The sequence below is a fragment of the Ornithorhynchus anatinus genome, chromosome 21 (genome assembly GCF_004115215.2).
Source record: "Ornithorhynchus anatinus isolate Pmale09 chromosome 21, mOrnAna1.pri.v4, whole genome shotgun sequence".
Taxonomy (NCBI): Eukaryota; Metazoa; Chordata; class Mammalia; order Monotremata; family Ornithorhynchidae; genus Ornithorhynchus; species Ornithorhynchus anatinus.
This window is the reverse complement of record NC_041748.1, coordinates 2200063-2222490: the sequence shown is the minus strand read 5'-3', so window position 1 is coordinate 2222490 and position 22428 is coordinate 2200063. Positions and strand designations below refer to the sequence as shown.

General features: G+C 58.2%; 2 protein-coding genes across 3 annotated transcripts; both read right to left on the bottom strand.

Annotated features, from left to right (window-relative positions):
- Positions 1 to 1700: 1700 nt before the first annotated feature.
- LOC114806029 (interferon regulatory factor 4-like) lies at positions 1701 to 12311 on the bottom strand. The gene is made up of 8 exons (XM_029048714.1): positions 11556 to 12311; positions 9999 to 10188; positions 9251 to 9300; positions 8798 to 8906; positions 7252 to 7362; positions 5098 to 5469; positions 4011 to 4129; positions 1701 to 3227 (listed from the first exon to the last, which is right to left on the bottom strand). The coding sequence occupies exons 1-8, from the start codon at positions 11793 to 11795 to the stop codon at positions 3138 to 3140; spliced, it is 1281 nt and encodes a 426-aa protein (XP_028904547.1). The 5' UTR covers positions 11796 to 12311; the 3' UTR covers positions 1701 to 3137.
- A 2467-nt stretch (positions 12312 to 14778) lies between these two features.
- DUSP15 (dual specificity phosphatase 15) lies at positions 14779 to 21457 on the bottom strand. 2 transcript variants are annotated; one of them, XM_029048711.1, is made up of 8 exons: positions 21381 to 21457; positions 20323 to 20356; positions 19672 to 19754; positions 18971 to 19020; positions 18108 to 18182; positions 17264 to 17512; positions 16364 to 16563; positions 14779 to 15328 (listed from the first exon to the last, which is right to left on the bottom strand). In XM_029048711.1, the coding sequence occupies exons 1-8, from the start codon at positions 21399 to 21401 to the stop codon at positions 15150 to 15152; spliced, it is 891 nt and encodes a 296-aa protein (XP_028904544.1). In that variant the 5' UTR covers positions 21402 to 21457; the 3' UTR covers positions 14779 to 15149. The 2 variants fall into 2 exon arrangements, with proteins under 2 accessions (XP_028904544.1, XP_028904545.1); XM_029048712.1 differs by having other exon boundaries at positions 17264 to 17437.
- Positions 21458 to 22428: the final 971 nt, after the last annotated feature.

Genomic DNA, 22428 nt, shown 5'->3' with positions numbered 1-22428 from the left:
TGTGCTGAACACCTGGGAGAGTCAAGCAGCTCTTCCCTGTCTTCAAGAAGTTTACAAGCAATCAATAGTATTTATTGAGCATCTACCGTTTGCAGAGCACTGTATCGAGCGCTTGGGAGAGTCCAATAGACTGAGCAGACGCCATCCCCGCCCTCAAGGAGCTGCCAGTCTCCTGTGTGCGGAGCACTGTGCTGAGCGCTCGGGAGAGTCCAACAGACGCCATCCGTGCACTCGGTGACTTTACAAAAGTCTCTGTTATATTTATCGAGCAGCTTTGGTGTGCAGAACACTGCACTGAGCACTTGGGAGAGTCAAGCAGTAGATGGAATCCCTTGTCCTCAGGGAGCTTCCGAGCTGTCAATCAGTAGTATTGACTGGGCATCTACTGGTGGCCGAGCACTGTATTAAGCGGTGGTGGTAGTAGGAGCGACTCCTGCCCCCGAGGAGCTTACGTTATGTCGATTGATTGACACCTACAGTATCAATTTTTATTTACTGAGCAGCTTTGGTGCGCAGAGCACTACACTAAGCCCTTGGGAGAATCCGCTAGAATTAGTCGACATGATCCCGGCCCTCAAGGAGTTTACAAGTTAATAATGACGACGGCCTTAATTGAGCCCTTAGTCTGTGCCAGGCGCTGTACAAAACGCTGGGGTGGAGATGAGCAAATGGGGTTGGACCCGGTCCCCGTCCCGCGTGGGGCTCGCGGTCTCCATCCCCAAGCTGTTTATTAATCAGTAATATTCAGTGAGCACCTAATGCGTGCAGGGCTCCGTACTGAGCGCTTGGGAGAGTCCGGTAGAGTTTAGTAGTCACGGTCCCTGCCCTCAAGGAGCTGACACAGTCTACTGTGTGCTGAGCGCTGGGCCGACCGCTTGGGAGAGTCCGGTGGAGTCAGTAGACGGGGTCCTTGAGAAATTTACAATTTACCGGGAAAGTGCTTGGCACATAGTAAGCGCTTAACAAATACCATCATTATTTAAAGGTAAGTAGGAGACTCATCTGGAAAATGGGCGTTCAAACCCTGTTCTCCCTCCACACGGATCCCCGTGTGGGACAGGGACTGGTTCCCGCCTGATGAACCGCTGTCTCCCTCAGCATTTAGAACGGTGCTTGGCACATAGTAAGCTTTGATTTGAAGCAGAGACTGTGTCCAACCTGATCAGCTGGTACCTACTCCAGCCCTTAGAAGTGTGCTTGGCACATAAAAAGCGCTTAACGAATGCTGTCATTATTATTAGTGGCTAGAGCTCGGGCCTGGGAGTCCAAAGGGCCTGGGTTCTAATCCTGGCTCAGCCCCTTGTCTTTGGGTGACCTTGGGCAAATCACTTCTCTGCCTCAGTCCCCCCATCTGTAAAATGGGGATTGAGCCCGTGAGGTCCATTAGGACCTGGACCGTGTCCCATCTGATTAGTCGATCAATCACTTGGGAGCGCTAACTATGTATAGAGTGCTGTACTGAGCACTTGAGAGAGTCCAATCCAACAGAATGAGCAGACACTTTCCCTGCCCATAACAAGCTGACAAGTCTAGAGAGCCATCAGTTTCTCTCTTCCCCAGTGCTTAGTACCGTGCCTGGTACGTAGAAGAAAAAGCGCTTAATAAATGCCAATTAAACATCCAAATACTACAATAATAATCAATCAATGGTATCTATTGAGCACTTATGTGCGGAGCATTGTTCTAAGTGCTTGGGAGAGTACAATACGAATCAGCTGTATTTATTGAGGGCTCACTGTGTGCAGAGCACTGTTCTTGGGAGAGTCCAAGAGGATTAGCAGCTGGGTCCCCTGCCCGTAAACAAAGATATTATCCCGATCACCTCTTACTCCCCAGATTAAAACCGGAAGACACTTTGGAATCGATCGGTGATATTTATTGAGCGTTTACTGTGTGCAGAGCCCCGGACTCAGCGCTTGGGAGAGCCCAGTCCAACAGATTGAGCAGACACGTGCAGGGTGGCCTATCGGGTAGAGCCCTGGGTTCCAATCCAGTCTCCACCCTTTGCTGTGTGACCTTGACCCAGTCCCCTCCCTTCTGTGGGCCTCAGATGGGGATGATGACCGTGAACCCTCACCTTGGGACAACCTGTCGACCTTGTATCGCCCCACCAGCGCTCAGTACACTGTCTGGCACGTAGTAAGCGCTTAACAAATCTTTTTAAAACAAAAGGGTCAGTGATAAGGCACAGGCCTCCGCCCGCCATCCTCCAGGAGTGAGAAGGCCCCAAGAAAACCCGTCGACCCTCCCCCGGACTCCTCAGTGGACCCCCTTCCCCGGGACGCCGCCGAGCACTGGGGGAAATGATGGTTTGTGGGACAGCAAGACTCCTGACTCGATGTAAATAAATGTATAGGTGAGATTCCGCGCTCATTACTCTGGGGAAAATGAGACCCTGTTGACGACCTCAGCTCCATCCGTCCATCACTAATCAATCAATCGGTGTATCGATTGATTTATTCGGCGGTGTTGCTTGAGGGCTTACTGTGTGCAAAGCACTGTATTAAGCGCCCGGGGGAATCCACAACAGACACGGTCTCCTGCCCACGACGAGAGTGTTTAATCAATCTTATTTATTGGGTTTAGAACAGTGCCTGGCACATAGTAAGCACTTAAACACCGTAATTACTATAATTATGCGGAGCACTCGGGGGAGGACGTAGAATCGTTAGGACCCTTGCCCTCAAGGGGTGTCGAGCTTACAATCGATCCATCGGTAGTATTTATCGAGCGCTTACTGCGTGCGGAGCACCGTACCGAGCGTTTGGGCCAAGACAGTCTCAGGGAACTCAATTCCTGCCCTTAAAGAGCTTTTGGGGGTCAATCGATCCGTATGTATAGAGCATAGGGGGTGCAGAGCACCGCCCTGAGCGCTCGGAGGAGTCCACGGTGGTAGAGTTGCTAGGCGCTATCCCTGCCCTCAAGGGAGACGGGCAGAAATCATTTTCAACTAGGCAATCGTACGTATTGAGCGCCTACCGTGTGCAGAGCGCTGTACTATGCGTTTGGGAGAGGACGTCACGGCAGTGAACAGACACGATCCCCGCCCGCGATGAGCAAAAGTCACAGCCTTTCTTATGGGGGGGCCGGCTTTCTGGGGGGAAGGGGGGGGGTCCCCGGCGTCCGAGTCGTCCGATTTAGAGTTGGGGGGCGACCTCGGGGTCGACGGGGGTGGTCCTGAGCCTCTGGGCGCGGAGGACCAGCTCCCGAGCAAACACCGGCTCCACCTGCAAGGGGGGCGAGGGGAGGGGGCGTCGGTGTGGGGGAGAGGGACTTCGGGGGGGGGGGGGTTCCTGCCCCAACCAGTCAGGAAGGGAGGGAAACCCAGGCGTCCTGCTCTAATCCGGTCCCCCCAAAAAAGGAAGGGGGAACCTGGGTGGGTAGGGTCTGGGGGGGGGTTTTGGGGAATGTGAGGACCCACACACACACACACAAAGTAGGGACCCTTTTGGGAAGGGAGGGGGGAGAGGCCTGGGAGACCCCGTTTCCATTCCCCGGGGGGACCCCAGATTCCTCCACCGTCCGAGAGACCGCCGGGTGTCAGGGGTGAGGGAGGAGAGGCACGGGAGAGATGTCACTGAATGGGAGAGAGAGGACGGAGGAGGGGCGAGGTAGAAGATGAGGTGGAGGAAAACGGAGAGAGGAGGAGAGAGACGGGGGACGTGAGAACCAGCGTGGCTTAGTGGGGAGAGCCCGGGCTCGGGAGTCAGAGGTCGTGGGTTCTCATCCCGGCTCCGCCACTTGCCAGCTGGGTGGCTTTGGGCAAGTCACTTCTCTGGGCCTCAGTTCCCTCCTCTGCAAAATGGGGATTAAGTCTCCGAGGCCCACGCGGGACAAACCGATGATCTTGTTATCTCTTCCAGCGCCTAGAACGGTGCTTGGCACATAGTGAGCGCTTAACAGATACCATCATCATCGTTAGTATTAGGAGGAGGAGAGGCGGGAGGGCGGGGCAGGGGAGAGGGGGTTGTCTGTCCCCTCCCCAACCCCTCCCTCCCACGACGACTCACGTGGGCCATAATGAGCTTGTTGGGGTCCTGTCCGGGCGGCGCGGGGAACTCCTCTCCGAAACACAGGCGGATCCGGTAGCGCGGGGGCGGCTCCCCCCTCCTCAGGAAGCCCCTCAGCTCTGGGATGGGCAGACACCGGCCGTCAGGCCCGCTCCCCGCCGACCCGGGACTCCCCCCCACCCCCTTCCCCGGAAAGCCACACACGAGGTCAGCCGGCCCGGGTTCCCAGGAGACCCCCCGCTGGGACCCTCATTAATAATATAATTAATTGTGGTATTTGTTAAGCGCTTACTATGGGCCCGGCCCCGTTCTGGGCGCCGGGGGAGATAAAAGATCATCGGGTTGGACCCAGGCCCTGTCCCACACGGGGCTCACGGACTCCATCCCCATTTGACAGAGGAGGGAACCGAGGTCCACAGAAGTGAAGGGACTCGGCCAAGGTGACACGGCTGACGAGTGGCGGAGCCGGGATGAGAACCCAGGACCTTCCGACTCCCAGGCCGGGGTTCTACCCGCTGAGCCACGATGCGTCTCCAGGGCTTAGAAGGGTGCCTGCCGCATAGTAACAACTTAAACACCATAAATCCCAGCCTCAAAGCACTTATATTTCCTGATCAGTAACTATATTTGTTTCTACTCGTGTCCATCTCCCGCTCTAGACTGTCGGCTCTTTGCGGCAGGGGCTGTGTCCGCTCTATTGTTCTATTGGACTCTCCCCAGCGCTCAATAAATACCGCTGACCGACAGAAAAGAAAGGAAGAAAAACCGATGACCTCCGACCTCCCGCCTGCCCCGGCTGACCTCGGCCTCCCGCCCCGACTGACCTCCGACCTCCCGCCCCGGACTGACCTCTTACCTCCCCCCCCACCCCCGGATGACCTCCCAGCTCCCGCCCTTCCAGGTGACCCCGGACCTCCCGCCCGCCCGGCTGACCTCTGCCCTCCCGGCCCCGACTGACTTCTGACCTCCCACCACCTGACCTCCAACTCCCACCCCAGACTGACCTCTTACCTCCCACCCCCCCCCCCCCCGGATGACCTCCCACCGCCTGACCTCTGACCTCCTCCCCCCGGGCCCGGACGCTCACGTTCCAGAAAGCTGTGGGTGTCCAGGAGCTTGTAGGTCCTGTCGCGCTCCAGCTTGTTGGGGCGCTGGCGGTCCGGGGCGAGCGGCCCCTCGCAGTAGACGCGGCCCTGGCACTGGCGCTTGGCGAAGACGCCCTCGGGGGCCACCCAGAGCAGGACCCCCCCTTCCAGATGGGGCAGGAGCCTCCGCAGGAGGGCCGCCAGCGGCCGGGGCGGCGGGGGGAAGGCCATCTGGTCCAGCCGGGCGGGGCCGAAGAGGCGGCGGTCGGCGGGGGGCTCGGGCCTGGAGGACAGGCGGCAGCCCTCGGCCGTCCGCGTCGTCCACTCCCGCGCCAGCACGTTGCGGTAGAAGAGGCGAACGTGAAGCCAGCAGTCTGACGGGGACGGTGCCCGGGGAAGAACCCTCGTAAGAATCCCGCCATCCGCTCGGCGCTCACCACGGGCCGGGCGCTGGGCCGAGTGCCAGGGCGGAGCCGGGCCGGGCAGCTCGGGTCGGACCCGGTCCCCGTCCCACCTGGGGCTCACGGTCTCCCTCCCCGTTTGACAGAGGAGGGAACCGAGGCCCGGAGAATAGTGACGATGGCATCTGTTAAGAGCTTACTACGTGGCAGGCGCCGTAGCGAGCGCCGGGGCGGATAAGAGCAAATGGGGTCGGACCCGGTCCCCGTCCCGAGTGGGGCTCGCGGTCTCCGTCCCCGTTTGACAGAGGAGGGAACTGAGGCCCGGAGAAGTAAAGCGACTTGCCCAAGGTCACCCAGCGGACGAGTGGCGGAGTCGGCTTGAGAACCCCCGGCCGCCATACTCCCAGGACCAGGCTCTATCTGCTACGCCGTGCCGCTCTTAAGACAGGGCCGAGCCCTGTGATAAACACTAGGAAGGGGGGGAGGCGGGGGAGATCCGAGCTAATCAGATCAGTGACCCTCACTGTCAAGGAATGCAGTGAGGCCTAGTGGAAAGAGCATGGGCCTGGCAGCCTTGGCACATAGTAACGGCGGAAAAGGTACCACGATTATCATTATTATTATTATTATTGTCAGTATCGGGAGGTGGGGCCGGCTCCAGCCGTGTTCAGGGGGAAGTGGCTCAGGAAGCTCGGCGTGGGAAGACCTTCCCTGAAGCGCTCAGCACGTGGCGGGAACGCTTCGCCTTTGGCACCGGTGAGGCCGGAAGGGCGACGGGTCACATCGTTATAAGGGGCGAGGCCGGTTTTATGGCGGGGCGTCGGTTGGACTCGTCCCCAGGGCCGGGCCGGGCGGGATGCCGGACTCTGATCGGAAACCGAGAGGCAGCGCGGCCCAGCGGGTCGAGCCCCGGCCTGGGAGTCAGGGGACCTGGGTTCTCCTCCCGGCTCCGCCGCTCGTCCGCCGGCTGACCTTGGGCCGGTCCCTTCGCTACTCTGGGCCCCGGTTCCCTGGACCGTGAAATGGGGATTAAGACGACGAGCCCCGTGAGGGACCTGGACCGTGTCCAACCCGATCGGCTTGGATTAGTTTCAGATGCCATAAAAAAAAAAAAAAAATGGCTTCCGAGGTAGAGGACAAAAAGCCGTTGGTGGGAGAGGGTGGGGCGGGGGAGGGATGGTAGGGAAAAACACAGCTCTGACAAATAATAATAATAATGATAAAAAGAAGACTAGCAATAGCTGTGGTATTTGTTAAGCTCTTACTATGTGCCTAAGCACTGGGGTACATCCAAGCTCATCAAGTTGGATACAGTCCCTGTCCCACGCGGGCTTCACAGTATAACAGTGCTCCAGCGCTTAGAACAGTGCTTTGCACATAGTAAGCTCTTAACAAATACCATTTTTATTATCATCATAAATCAGAGGAGACCAGGGATTGAATCCCCATTTTACAGAGGAGGACATTGGATTGGTCTAGCAGAAAGAGGCCGGGCCTGGGAGGCAGAGGACCTGGGTTCTCATCCCGGCTCCACCTCTCGTCTGCTGTGTGACCTTGGGTCAGTCACTTCACTCCTTCGGGCCTCAGTTCCCTCATCTGTAAAATGGGGATGGAGACTGAGCCCCAGGTGGGACAGGGACTGTTGTCCAACTTGATTTGCTTGTCTCCACCCCCAGCGCTTAGTCCAGTGCCTGGAGCATATAACAAATACCACAGTAATAGAAAACAACAAAAAAACCCTGAGGGATTTCTTACCAGAATTACTGATATCTTCACTGGGGCTGAGAAGAGAAGTTTCTGGGCTCCTCTGCTGCAGGGGGCTGGGGACTGCACTCCAGCTGTTTAAGGCATCTTTCAGCTGATACCCTGACAGAGACGGAGAGACCAAGAGCGAGACCCAGAGGGAGAGAGAAATAGAGAGGAAGAGGGAGAGAAGTAGAAAGAGAAATAGAGAAAAAGGGAGACAGAAATAGGGAGAGATGAATAATGAGAGAGGAAGAGAGGCCAGAAGAAGAGAAAGGAGAGGTAAATATAAAAAGTGAAGGAGGGAGGGGGAGAGAAAAGGAGAAAGAAGGAGAGGTAGATATAAATAGACAAGGAGGAGGGAGAGAGAGAATAATGATGGCATTTGTTAAAAGATGATTAATAGAAAAAGGAGGAAGAGAGAGGGAGGGAGAGGAGGAAAAATAGAAGAAGAGATAAAGACGCACAGAAAGAGGAAAAGAGAAAAAGTGAAATAAAGAGAGAAAAGGGAAAAGAGGAAGACAGGAGAGGGAGATATAAATAGGAAAAGGGAGAGGGAGAAAGTGACAGAGAGAAAGGGAGAGAAAAAAGGGTGAGAGGGAGAGAAGAAAAAGAAAAAAGAGGAAGAGAGAAATAGAGAAAGAGGGAGAGAGGAAAAAATAAAGAAAAAAAGGAGATAGATAACCAAAGGTAAAGACGCAGAGAGAGAGAGAAAAAGAGGGGAGAGAGAAAGACAGAGAGAACCAGAGATAGGGAAAGACAGAAACAGAAAGAAAAAGAGAGAACCAGAGATACAGAAAGACACAGAACCAGAGATAAAGACACAGAGAAAGAGAGAAAGAAAAAGGAGAGCGAAAGAGAGAACCAGAGAGACAGAAAGACACAGAGAGAACCAGAGAAAGAAAAAGCGAGGGAACCAGAGATAAAGAGAGAAAAACCAGAGTTAGAGAAAGAGTCAGAGATAAAGTCACAGAGAAAGAAAAACCGAGAACCAGAGATAAAGACACAGAGAAAGAGAAAGAGAGAACGAGGGGAGAGAAAGACGCAGGGAAAAAGAAGGGGAGAGAGAGCAGCCCAGAGGCAGCTGGTGAGAACTTTTTGTGGGTGTCATGACCCCTGACCCCAGGGAGTTCTTCCCCCTCTTCCTCTCCCCTCTCCCCCCCCCCCACTCCCTTGAGTCTCCCCATGAGCTTCGGTCAGCCCCTCCGGGGCAGGTATGGCGTCTACTCACTCTACCGGATTCTCCCAAACGCTCAGCGCAGTGCTCCGCGTTTCCCTTCTCTGGGCCTCAGTTCCCTCATCTCTAAATTGGGGATTCAATCCGTGTGTCCCCCTCCCGCTTTAGACTGCGAACCCCATGTGGGACGGGCCCTGGGTCCATTTTACAGATGAGGGAGCGGAAGCCCCGAGAGGTGAAGTGACTTGTCCGGGGTCACACACGGCAGACAAGGGGGCGGAGCCGGGATGAGACTCGGGTCCTCTGGACTCCCAGCCCCGGGCTCTACCCATTAAGCCGCGCTGCTCTTCGGAATGGCGGGTGGGGAGGGGTCTTTCTTACTGTGGTCAGCGGATGGGCTGGGGAAGGAGGCATCCGGTTGGAAAGAGGGGCGCTGAGGGACCCCCGCCAATTTCTCATCCTTGGTGCCTAATTCACGGTCCCTTTTCACCTGGAGAGAGGGCAGGAGAGCGCAAGCTCGTTATGGGCGGGGAATGTATCCGTTTACTGCTCTTTTGGACTCTCCCAAGCGCTCGGGACGGTGCTGTGCACACAGAAAGCGCTCAGTAAATAGGATTGAATGATGTCCTCTCCCGAGCGCCTAAACCAGTGCTCTGCACCTAGCAGACTTGTCAGCTCCTTGCGGCCAGGAGCCGTGACCACTAACTCTACTGGACTCTCGCAAGCGCTCAGCACGGTGCTCTGCACACAGTAAGGCACTCGATAAATACCAAGGGTGATGGCGATTTGGGGAGGGGGATCCAGAGGGGAGGAGAGTGGGGAGGGGGCTCCCACCTGAGCAGTTTCCGGATGGAGGGTCTTGGGGCGGCCGCCCCTCGCCGGCTCTGGGGAGAGACAGAGAGAGAGAGAAGCCTCAACCCCCCCGGGTCCAACCCTCACCGTCCCCCTCCTCGGGGAAACGCTGCTCGGCGGGGCCACCGGGACAAACCACTGGCCTGGAGCCGGGCGCTCGCTGGGCCTCAGTTTCCCCCCTCTTCTCCCTCCCCCTCCGACTGCGGGTGGGTCAGTGTGCATCCCGTCCGATGATCTTGTTAAGCGACTACTATGTGCGAGGCGCTGTACTGAGCCCTGGGATGGATCCAAGCAAATCGGGTTGGACACAGTCCCTGTCCTGCAGAGGGCTCAGGGCCTCCATCCCCGTTTTACAGAGCAGGGAACGGAGGCCAGAGAATAATAATAATAATAGTAGTATTTGTTAAGCGCTTACAATGTGCCAGGGCCTGGACATTGTAAAGCGAATCCAAGCAAATCGGGTCGGTCACAGTCCCATTCCTCCATGGTGCTCACCGGCTCCATCCCCGTTTTACAGATGAGGGAACGGAGGCCCAGGGAAGTGACTTATCCAAGGTCATACGGCAGACAAATGGCAGAGCCGGGATCAGAGACGATGGGAGAAGAAAAAGGGAAAACCCGGGAGGGCTTTTTTTGGTGGGGGTGGATTAGGCCTGGACCTTCTCCAGAGAGAAGAAGGGCGGGGTGCAGAGGTGGGGGGTGGGCTGGCTGGAGGGGGCTGGGGGCGTACCCGGAGCGTGGGGGCTGGCGGAGACGATCTGATAGACCTTGTAGGGGTCGGAGATGTCCAGCTGGCTCCTCTCCGGGACCTCCTGGAAATCCGCGCTCTTGTTGAGGGCGCAGCGTAGACGCGTCTTCCAGGTGGACGGATCCGCTTTATCCGCACCCTCCCGGTACTTGCCCTTGTAGATGGCCCAGGCCTGCGGGGGAGGCACAGGGACAGGGGCGCGGGGGCGGGGGCGGGGGGAGGTTACTTTGGAAAACCCACCAGGCCTCTCCTGGGCCTCACCCTCCTCCCCGGGTTTGCTGGAAGGGATGGGCGGGGGGCACTGGGGAAATGGGAAACAGGAGGATGGAGGCAGAACAAGGGGAAGAGGAGGAAGAGGGAGAGGAGGAGAAGGAGGAAGAGGAGGAGACGGAAGAATATAAGGAGGAGGGAGAGGAGAAGGAGAAAGAGGTGGAAGAGGAGGAGAAAGAGAAGGAAGGGGGGAGAGAGGGATGAGGAGGAAGAGGAGAAAGAGGTGGAAGAGGAGAAGGAGGAGGAGAGAGGGAGGAGGAGGAGGAGGAGGAGGAAGAGGTGGAAGAGGACCTGGGTTCTCAACCCGACTCTGCCATTTGTCTTCTGGGTGACTGAACACTTCCCTTCTCTGAGCCTCAGTTCCCTCCTCTGGAAAACGGGGATGAAGACGGGGGACACGGACTGGGTCCGACCTAATCACCTCGTATCTCCCCCAGCGCTTACTACAGTGCCTGGCGCATAGGAAGCGCTTAACAAATACCATTAGGAAAAAGGCTGAAGGAATCGGGGAGGGAATGGGTAGAGGGAGAGGATAGAAGGGAAGGAGAACGCAGAAGGGAGAGAATAACAACATGAATAACGATGGGATTTGTTAAGCGCTTAACTACGTGCCCGGCACCTGTACTAAGCGCCGGGGTGGAGACAGCTAATCGGGTCGGACGCAGGCCCTGTCCCCCGTGGGGCTCACGGTCTCCATCCCCATTTGACAGATGAGGTTACTGAGGCCCAGAGAAGGGAAGTGACTGGCCCAAGGTCACCCGGCAGACAAGGGGTGGCGGCCGGATTAGAACCCAGGACTTTCTGACTCTCAGGCCGGGGACTACACCATGGGGGAGGAGGGAGACGATAAGAAGGGGGAAAGGATCCCCCTTGGTAGTGTTCGGCACACAGTTAAGCGCTCAATAAGTAGGACCGATCGAATGAAATCCCCCGCTCCCTCGGGACCCTGCGGATTGATTTCTCTTCCCGTCCGTCTCCCCCTCTGGACCGTCGGCTCCCCGTGGGCAGGGCGTCTGTTCTATTGCTCTATGGGACCCTCCCCAGCGCTTAGTCCAGTGCCCTGCGCACCCTAAGCTCTCGCTCGAAACCATCGATGGGTGGAGCGATGGAGGGATCGACTGGGAGGCAGGAGAGAGCAGATGAGGCGGAGGAGGGAGAGGGAAGAGTTTGGGGAGGGGGGGGAGGTGACCTGGGGGAGGTCGGGGGGCGCGACCCCTCCCTCCTGGGGACCCCCCCCCCCCCCGGACCTCCCCCGCGCCCCCCGGATACCCTGAAAAGGGCGGCGTCCTGCTGGGGTCGGTAGCCCTGCTTGGCGGCGTGTTTCCAGGGCAGGCGGAACAGGGTCTTGTGTCCGGGGCGACCCGCGCCGCGACCCCCGCCTTCCTCCTCTCCCTCCTCCTCCTCCTGTCCCTCCTCCTCCTCCTCCCAGCGCAGGCCCGGGTAGCGGCCGCTCTCGATCTGAGCCACCATCCAGGCCTTCAGGCGCAGGGGACCCCCGCCCTCCGCCATGAGACCCCCCCAAAATGAGGGGGGGCGTCGTCCGGGGGTGCGGGGGGCTCGCGGGGGTGCAGGGAGACGTCCGAGGCGTGTGCAGAGACGGCCGGGGCCGCAGGAGGTTTTGGAGGGTGCAGAGACGTCCGAGGGCGTGCGAGAAAGACTTGGGGATGCAGAGAGACGTCCGAAGGATGTGCAGAGACGGCCGGGGGTGCAGGAGGCTTTTGGGGGCGCAGAGGGGCGTCCGAGGGGGTGCGCGGAGACGTCCGGAGGTGCAGAAGGCTTTTGCGGGTGCAGAGAGACGTCCGGGGGGTCCGCAGAGACGCCCGGGGCTGCGGGAGGTTGGGGGGGGGGGGCAGGCGGAGAGACGTCTAGGGGTGCGGGAAGGTTTGGGGGGTGCAGAGAGAAGTCTGGGGGTACAGGAGGCTCTTGGGGGTGCAAAGAGGCGTCCGAGGGTGCAAGAGGAGGAGGAAGAGGAGAAGGTCCGAGGGAAGAAAACCGAAACCCCCTTCGGCCCCCCCGGACCTCTTTCGCTTTCCCTTTCGCCTCCCTTCCCCTCCCCCATCGGGGACCCAAGAAGCCGCTTCCTCCCGAGACCCCCCCCATTCCCTCCCCCTCCCCTCCTAGAGACCCCCCTATTCCAACCCCCACGCCCCCTACCAAGCCCGGATTCCTCTCCCGGCCTCATTTCTGCGATGGCCTCCTCCCTGACCTCCCTGCCTCCAGCCTCTCCCCCTCGCCGGACCGGCCCTTCCCCCCGCCCCGGACGCTCTCCTAAAATGTCTCCCCCTCCTCAAAACCCTTCTCTTCATGGTCGTCTCCCCCGCGTCCCCCCGAGACCGTCAGCCCCTTGCGGGCAGGGAATGGGTCTATTATGTGGTACTGGACTCTCCCAAGCGCTCAGCCCAGTGCTCTGCACACAGGACGTCGATTTCTCTTCCTGTCCGTCTCGCCCTCTGGAATGTCGGCTCTTTGCGTTCAGGGAAGGGGTCTATTCTATTGTCGTATTGGACTCTCCCCAGCGCTCAGTCCAGTGCTCTCCACCCACTCTATTCATTTCTCTTCATGTCTGTCTCCCCCTCTAGTCTGTCAGCTCGTGACGGGCAGGGAATGGATGTTTGTCCTCTCCCAAGCGCTTAGTACAGTGCTGTGCTCACGGTAAGCACTCAATAAATAGGACTGACACTGACCGACTCAAACCCCCCCTGTGACTGCCTATCCATCTCCCCAGCACACAGAAACTCCCTCCTGTTGGCTTTTAGGCGTCCAATCAACTGCCCCCCAGGGTATTTACCCTCGCCCCTCTCCCGCTCCAGCCCATCCAGCTCCTCCAACGCCAACCTGCTCACTGTCAATCCGTCGATGGTATTTATTGAGCTCCTACTACCTGCGGGAGCTTGAGCGCCGTACTAAGCATCGTTCCTCCATCTCGCCCATCTCCCCCTCTAGGACCATCGGCTGTTTGAGGGGAGGGGTCGTGTCTACTCACTCTGCTGTCCGGGACTCTCCCAAGCGTTCAGCACAGTTTAGTGCTCAATAAACATCGCCGACCCCTTGCCCACGTCCTCCCTCTGGCCTGAAACTTCCTCCCACCTCCCTATCTGTTAGAGGAGCCCTCTCCCCATATTTAAATCCCCACCGAAATCACACCTCCTTCAGGATGTCTTCCCCGACTACACTCCTCGCTTAGAACAGTGCTTGGCACATAGTAAGCGCTTAACAGGTACCATAATTAATAAATACTCCCAACTGGCTGATACTGATCCCAGACTTCTGCCCTGCCTCCGTTCTCTCTCCGCCCCTTACCAGTCAATTCGTTCGTTCATTCATTCAGTCGTATTTATTGAGCGCTTACTGGGTGCAAAGCACTGGACTAAGCGCTGGGGAGAGGAAAACAGAACAATAAACATTCCCTGCCCACAATGAGCTTGGGCGCTTACTCTGCGCAGGACACCGTAATAAGCGTTTAGAAGAGGACAGCAGAGAACAGAGAAGCAGTGTGGTTTAGTGGCTAGAGCCCGGCATTGGGAGTCAGAGGTCAATTAATCAATCAAGTATATTTATTGAGTGCCTACTGTGTGCAGAGCGCTGTACTAAGTGCTTGGGAGAGGACAAAAGGACAATAGAACAGACACATTTCCTGCCCAGAAGGAGCTGACAGTCTAGAGGGGGACGGGAATGAAGAGAAATAAATAAATTATGGCTGTGGACGTAAGTGCTGTGGGGCTGGGAGGGACAACAGGGATCGAATTCCCATTTTACAGAGGAGGAAACTGAGGCCCAGGGCAGTCAAGTGACTTTCCCGAGGTCACGCACACAGCAACCGGTGGTAGAGCGGGGATTAGAACCCAGGTGGAAAGAGCCCAAGGCTGGGAGTCCGAGGACCTGGGTTCCAATCCCACCTCCCTCACTTGCTTGCTGCGTGACCTTGGGCAAGTCACTTGCCTCTGGGCCTCCGTTTCCTCAACTGTAAAACGGGGGGATTCGATTCCTGTTCTCCCTCCGACTTAGCCCGGGAGCTCCACAGGAGACGGGGACTGGCTCCCATCTGATGATCTTCCATCTCCCCCAGCGTTCAGCACAGTGCAGAATAAATAGCACAATTATGGCTATTATTATTATTACTATTATGACATGGGAGCTCATTTCAGGTCTGTTAAGGTGGTCTCTTAAGGTAGATTGTTAAAGTGGCCCGTTAAGGTGGCTTAACGCGCTGGTTAACGAGGACCTCATTAAGGGCCCGTTAAGGTGGCTCGTTAACGAGCCCGTTAACGTGCTTGCTAACGGGCTTGTTAACGAACGCCTCATTAAGGTGAGCTGTTAACGAGCCTGTTAAGGAGCTTATTTACGAACGCCTTGTTAAGGTGACTTAACGAGCATGTTAACGAGCTTGTTAACGAACACCTTGTCAAGGTGGCTCGACGGGCATGTTAACGAGCTTGTTGACGAGCTTGTTTACGAACACCTCGTTAAGGGGGCCCGTTACGGTGACTTAACGAACCTGTTAATGAGTTTGTTAACGAGCTCGCTGACGAACACCTCGTTAAGGTGGCCCGTTAAGGTGACTTAACGAACCTGTTAATGAGCTTGTTAACGAGCTCGTTGACGAACACCTTGGTGCGTTCGTGTGTGTGTGTGTTAACTTGTTAGCTTGTTAACGTGTCCCTCCTTAAGGTGGCCCGTTAACGAGCTTGTTAACGTGCACCTCCTAAAGGTGTCCCGTTAAGGTGGCTCGTTAACGAGCTCTTTAATGAGCACCTCTTTGAGGTTGCTTATTAACGAGCTTGTTAAGGAGCAAGCCCGTTAAGGCGGTCTGTTCAAGGTGGCCCGTTAAGGTGGCCGGTTAAGGCGGTGGGTTAAGGTGGCCGGTTAAGGCGTCCCGTTACGTTGGCTCTTTCTCTTTGGCTTGTGAGGAAGGGCGGGGTCCGGCCGCAGGAGCTGCTGGCCGGTGACTTGCGGAAGGAGACGGCTGCAGCTGAGGATCCAGGGGTGAGGCTGGCGGCCGCAGACGCAGGGCCTAAGCCTCACGGCCACCGCGGCGACAAGACCTGAGGGCACACACCGTCACACGACGTCGTCCCACAATGTCACACAAGCCCACAGCCACACACGTGCACGCAGCTCCAGGGGTCCACAGACTCACGGTCACACAGGCCCCCCCTCCTCTTCCCAGCCCGACCGGGGACCGTCCCTGTTGACGGCGGGATTGTCCTTTCCCATAGCGCTCGGTCCAGGGTTTTGCACTTTCTTTTAGACGGTGAGCCCGTCGTCGGACAGGGATGGTCTCTATCTGCTGCCCAATCGCCCCTTTCAAGCGCTTATTCCTGTGCTCTGCACAGAGTAGCGCTCAGTAAATACCCCGCCTGAATGAGTGAATTTGTTCCTCCAAGTGCTCAGCACAGTGCTCAGCACGCAGGAGACGAAGCTCCTTGAGGGCGGGGTTTGCGTCTGGTAACTCGACTGGACTCTCCCGAGTGCTCAGCACAGCGCTCTGCACACGGGAGACTGTCAGCTCCTTGAAGGGAGGGAGCGTGTCTACAGATTTGGCTAGACGCTCCCAAGGGCTCCGTCCAGTGCTCAGCACGGGACAAGAGCACAATACATCACACGGATCCCTCTAGACCGTCAGCTCATTGTGGGCGGGGAATGTGTGTCTGTTTATTGTTCGCTCGGACTCTCCCAGACACTCAGCCCAGTGCTCTGCACACGTATATTCATTTCTCTTCATGCCCGTCTCCCCCTCTAGACTGTCAGCGCCCTGTGGGCGGGGAATGTGTCTGTTAATTGCTGCACTGGACTCTCCCGAGCGCTTAGTACGGGGCTCTGCACACAGCATATTGATTTCCATGAACGTTCGCACAGCATATCGATTTGTCTTCGTGTCCGTCTCCCCCTCTTAGACTGTCGGCTCCTTGTGAGCAAGGAATGTGTCCGTTAATTGCTATACCGGACCCTCCCGAGCGCTTAGTACAGTGCTCCGCACACGGTAAGCGCTCAATCAACACGATGGAATCGATGGATTTGAGACGTATCCCGGGGACCACCCGCCCCCAACCCCTCACCCGTCCACGGGAGCCGGGCACCTGGGGAAGAAGAGGCAGATCTCCATGAGACGCAGGAGGAGGGGGGGTCCGGGTCTGGGGGTGCTGGCTCCCCCCGGGCTCGCCTCCACGGTGGACGGGGAGCCCTCGCCCCCCGACTTTTGGAGGGCCTCCCGGCGGAGACTGTCCCCCACGTCGTCCAAGGTGCTCGTCCCAAACCGCTGCTGTAGCTGCTGGCCGATCTAGGAGGGAGGGTGGGCTGGGGGTCGGGGGAGCCCGGCTCTTTCCTCCCCCATGGCCCCCCAACTAACTCTCGTGTGCTCTCCCGAGCGCGCAGTACAGTGCTCCGCACGCAGTAGACTGGAAGCTTCTTGAGGGCAGGGATCGTCTCTACTCTAGTGGACTCTCCCAAGTGCTCAGCAGAGTGTTCCGCACACAGGAAGCGCTCTGTGATAGATAGATGGATGGATTGTAAGCTCCCGGAGCTACCAACTCTCTGGGACTCTCTCAAGTGCTCAGTGGTATTTATTGAGCATTTACTGTGCGCCGAGCACCGTCCCAAGAGCTTGGGAGAGTCCAGTAGAACAATTAACAGGCCGGGGCTCTGCATACAGTAAGTGCTCAGTAATAATAATGACAATAACAACTGTGGTCATTTAAGTGCTGAGGTAGATTCAAGTGAATTATGTTGGATTACAGTCCCTGTCCCACATGGCTCTCACAGTGGTAATGTCCATTTTCCAGATGGCCCGGAGGAGGGAAGTGACTGGCTCAAGGTCACACGCGGCAGACGGGAGGTGGAGCCGGGGTGAGAACCCCGGTCCTTCTGCCTCCCAGACCCGGGCTCTACCCACTGGGCCGCCCTGCTTCTCTACTAGAAGGGAAGTGACCGGCCCGAGGTCACGCAGAGGATTCGTCCCCGGTCCGGCGGGGCGGCCTACCCTTGCGGGCGGATCCCCGGCTGAAGTGCCGCAGCTGTTTCCCGGAAGCCGGGGTTGGGGTCGGCCGCTGGGCCGGACCCCTCTGACGGCCGCCAGGGCCTCCTCCCAGCCCAGCCCGACACCGCCCATGATGTAGGCCGTCACGATGGTCGCGCTCCGCGACACTCCCGCCATGCTGGAAGACCGGGGACGCCGGGGACCCTGCTCCACCTGCTCCCCTACAGCCCGCTCCCCCTTAACGGCCTGTGGGCTGGGAATGGGTCTCTTGATGGTTGGATTGGACTCTCCCGAGCGCTCAGTACGGTGCTCTGCCCACAGTAGAGTCATCTCTCTTCATGTCCATCTCCCCCTTAGACTGTCAGCTCATGCCGACGGGGAATGTATCGGTTATATTGCGCTACTGGACTCTCCCAAGCACTCAGTACAGTGCTCCGCACTCCCCATATCGATTTCTCTTCAAGTCCGTCTCCCCCTCTAGACTGTCAGCTCCTTGTGGGCAGGGAACGCGTCGGTTTACTGTTGTATTGGACTCTCCCAGGTGCTCCGTCCAGTGCTCTGCACGGCGCAGAGTCATTTCTCTTCCTGTCCGTCTCCCGCTCTAGACCGTCAGCTCGCTGTAGGCAGGGAATGGGTTGGTTTGCTGTCGTATTGGACTCTCCCAGGCGCTCAGCGCAGTGAGCTCTGCAAGGCGGTAAGCGCTCAATCGATGTTTGAATGAATGGGTGAATGCCAGGGCCGCCCGGGCCTCTGCTGCCCCCGCCCCCCACCCCAAGGGGCTTCACGCTCAGCTCCTCCCTCCCGGGGTCGGGGGAGGTGGGGAGGGAGTGGGGGGGGGGGGGTCTCACCAGTGCACGAGGCAGTTGCCCCCGGCGAGGCGGCAGCCGTGGATAAAGTCGATGCATTCCTGAAAATGCTGCTTGCTGGGAAGAGAGACAGAGACGGAGAGGTCCAGGGACCGATGGAGAGATGGAGACAGAGAGAGGCAGAAGGAGAGACGGAGGCGGGCAGAAAGACAAGCGCAGAGACAGAGGGACGGGCAGAGAGGCAGAGATGGGCAGAGAGATAGAGGGACGGAGACAGACGGAGAGAAGGAGACGGATAGAGAGATGGAGACAGAGAGGCAGACAGAGAGAGAGAGACAGGGATGGAGATAGAAAGACAGAGAAAGAGCTGGGGTCAGAAGCCACATCACTTCTCTGTGCCTCGGTTACCTCATCTGTAAAATGGGGATGAAGCCTGTGAGCCCCACGGGGGACAACCTGATCAGCTTACATCTCCCCCGGCGCTTAGAACGGTGCTTGGCGCATAGTAAGCGCTTAACGAGTACCAGCATCGTTATTATTATTATCGTTCTCCGGGCCTCAGTTCCCTCCTCTGGAAAATGGGGGTGGAGACTGTGAGCCCCACATGGGATGGGGACCGGGTCCAACCCGATTCACCCCAGCGCTTCGTACAGTGCCTGGCACATAGTAAGAGCTTGTCAAAGACCTCCCCAGAGTTGCGGGTGCTGGGAGGCCCCCCAAAACCCTCCCGGGCTCCCCACAGAACTAGGAGCCCCGGTAGGCCCAGCCCGGGGCCCCTAGAGACCTTACCGGCCCCCCCCCCCCGACTCCTCCGGGACCCCCACAGAGCCAGTCAGGCGTGTCCCCGACCCCCAGACCCAGGGGGCACCCGAAGCCCCCCACCCCCCAGCGGGCCGGGTACTCACATGGGCACCTCAGGGGCATCGGGCAGAGGGATCCGGAGGTAGGTGATGCCCTGGACGACGCCAAGGAAACATAGAAAGCCGGACTCAATAAATACAATGTTTGAATGAATCAATACTATTATTGATTGATTGATTGATTGATAGAAGACCCTACCCCCACCCCTGCCTCGAAGTAGCCTCTCCCAAGGCTCCCTCGGGGGTCCGGGCCGGGATAGAAGTGGTCTCCGTCTCCTCCCCTACACCCCTCCCAACCCCGGGCAGGATGAAGGCCTTGTGGGAAGGAGTTCATTCATTTATTCGATCGTATCTACTGAGCAGTCACTGGGTGCAGGGCACTCTACTGAGCGTTTGGGAGAGGCCAGTAGAACAGTAAACAGAAACATTCCCTGCCCACGAGGAGCTGACGGTCTAAGGCGGGAAGACGGACATGAAGAGAAAGAAATAAAATGTGGATGCGGACGGGAGCGGTGCGGGGCTGGGACGGGGGAGGAAGAAAGGGAACCGGAGAAGAGGGGGGTGCAGTCAGGGAAGGCCTCTTGGAGGAGGAGACGGGCCTTCCATAAGGCTTTGAAGGCGGTGAGAGCGACGGTCTGGGGGCCGTGAGGCGGGATGAAGGTCAGGGGGCGGGTGGTGAGATAGACGAGACGGAGGGACGGCTAGCAGGCTGGAGGTGGGGGGGCGGGCGGAGAAGCCCCCAGTACCTGGAGCAGCGTTTGGGGGGTGTCGTGGATGGAGATGATGTGGGTGATCTTATTCTTGCTCAGCTGGGCCACGTCTTTGGCATCTGACGGGAGGAACAGGTCGAGATAAGCGGGCGGATTCACTTCGACTCCGACTGTTGGCTCCGACTGGGCGGGAAGCCCCTCCGTCCTCCCCCGTCCCCCCAACTCCCAGCCCACCCCCTTCTCCCCCACAAACGTCCCCCCGAGTCCACCCCCAAGACCAGACCTGGGTCACCCGTGTCTATCAGATCAATAATAATAATGGTATTTATTAATCGTTTATTATGTGCCAGACACCGTCCTAAGCACCGGGATAACGACTAGTCAGTCGAATTGGACACAGTCCCCGTGCCCCGTGGGGCTCACGGCCTCCATCCCCATTTTACGGATGAGGGGACGGAGGTACAGAGAAGCGAAGTGTCCAGCCCGAGGTCACACACCCAGCAGACAAGCGGCAGATGGGGGATGAGAACCCAGGTCCTTCGGACTCCCAGAATCAGGCTCTACCCACTAGGCCGCACTGCTTCTTGTAGGGGGCTGGGGGGCTGGGCTGGGGGCCGGGGTGGGGGTCGGGGGGCGTAGCCCGATTTGGGGAGCGGGGCCTGGGGCCGGGGCCGGAGCATCTCTCACCTGCGAAGCTCCCGAGGAAGAGGCCGGGCAGGACCTGCACGACACGAGTGGGAGGTGGGTGGGGGTGGGGCCGGGGCCGAATTTCGGGCGACCTCCCCCCCGCCCCCCCCCCCCCCACGGGGTCCCCCACGTGACCGCCCTCCTCCTTCAGTCATTCAATCACATTTATTGAGCGCTTACCGTGCAAAGCGCCACAGTCACATTCACTGTCCGCGGTGAACTTACTAAAAGCACACCTCCTCCAAGACTCCTTCCCTGACTGCACCTTCCTTTCCTCTTCTCCCCCTCCCTTCTGCGTCGCCCCGACCGGCTCCCTTTCTTCCTCCCCCGTCCCAACCCCGCACCGCTCACGTCCACATCCCACATATTATTTCTTTCTCTTCATGTCCCTCTCCCCCTCGAGACCGTCAGCTCCCTGTGGACGAGGAATGTGTCTGTTCTGCTGTCGTACTGGACACCCCCCAAGCGCTTAGTCCAGTGCTCTGCACTCAGTATGTGCTTAACAAATACAAGTGAATGAGTATGTCTGTTTATCTGTAGAATAATACCCTCTAGACTTTCAGTGCATTTTGGGCAGGGAATAGGTCTACTGTGTGGGACTCTCCCCAGCGCTCAGTACAGTGCTCGGCACACACTATATCGATTTCTATGCACATCCGTCTCCCCCTCTAGACCGTCAGCTCCTCGTGGGCAGGGAACGTGTCTACCCACGCTGTTGGCGTGGACTCCCCCAAGTGTTTAGTCCAGTGTTCTGCACACAGGAAGCGCCCAGTACGTACCGTTGGCTGACTGTGGGCGGGACAGAGGGTGGAAGACAGATGCCAGACTGTAGAGAGGCAGAAGATGGACAGATCCGGGACTCCAGCGGGAGGGATGGACAGATAGAGCCCTGGGGGGCAGCGGGGAGGAGGAGGAGGAGAAGGAAGAGAAGGAGGACGAGGAGGACGAGGAGGAGGAACAGGAGGAAGAAGAGGGGGAGAAGGAGGGGGAACGGGATGAAGAAGAAGAAGAGGAGCGGGAAGAGGAGGAGGGAAAGGAGGAGGAGGAGGGTCCCTTACCTGGCTCATGCCATTGCCCATAGCTGCGGGGTCCGGGGCCGGGGGTCGGAGGAGGGGGGTGTCCGAGGGGCGTCCGGGCCCGGGCTCCCCGCGCTGCCGGCCCGGACGACGGCCGAGCCCCGTCCCCCCTCCCCGCGGTGAGGCGGGGCCTGCGGGGCCGGAGGGACAAAGGGGCTCAGTGTGCACGGACAGCCCGCCCCCCGACCCCCAAAGGCCGCCTTTGTCTCCCCGCCCCCGGGCCTGGCCACTGCGCTTGGCCCACGGTGAGCGAGCGCCACCATCCATCCGACCGTCCACCCGTCCATGCAGCCAGCCGTGCAGCCAGCCGTGCAGCCAGCCGTGCAGCCAGCCAGCCATGCAGCCAGCCAGCCACGCAGCCAGCCAGCCATGCAGCCAGCCAGCCACGCAGCCAGCCTGCCAGCCCCATCATAATGATGGTGTTTGTTAAGCACGTACTATGCGGCAGGCGCCGTGCTAAGGACTGGGGGAGATAAGCAGCGTGGCTCAAGTGGAAGGAGCCCGGGCTTAGGAGCCGGAGATCACGGGTTCTAATCCCAGCTCCGCCAGCTGTGTGACTTCGGGCAAGTCACTTCACTGTGCCTCAGTGACCTCATCTGGAAAAGGGGGATGAAGACGGTGAGCCTCACGTGGGACAACCCGATTACCCCGTATCTCCCCCAGCGCTTAAGAACCGTGCTCGGCACATAGTGAGCGCTTAATAAATACCAACATTATTATACAACAGAATCAGGTTGTACCCAGTCCCTATCCCCCGTGGGGCTCGCAGTCTCCATCCCCATTGTACAGAGGAGGGAACTGAGGCCCAGAGAAGTGAAGTGGCTGGCCCAAGGTCACGCAGCAGAGAAGGGGCAGAGCCAAGAGTAGAACCCAGGACCTTCTGGCTTCCATCCATCGACTTGTAGCAGAAGGAGCCGGGGGCTGGGAGTCACGGGATCCGGGTTTTCATCCTAGTGCCCGCACTTTTTTCTTTTCTTTTTTTTAAATGGCTCCAATGGTTAGGCGTTTACTGTGTGCCAAACACTGTTCT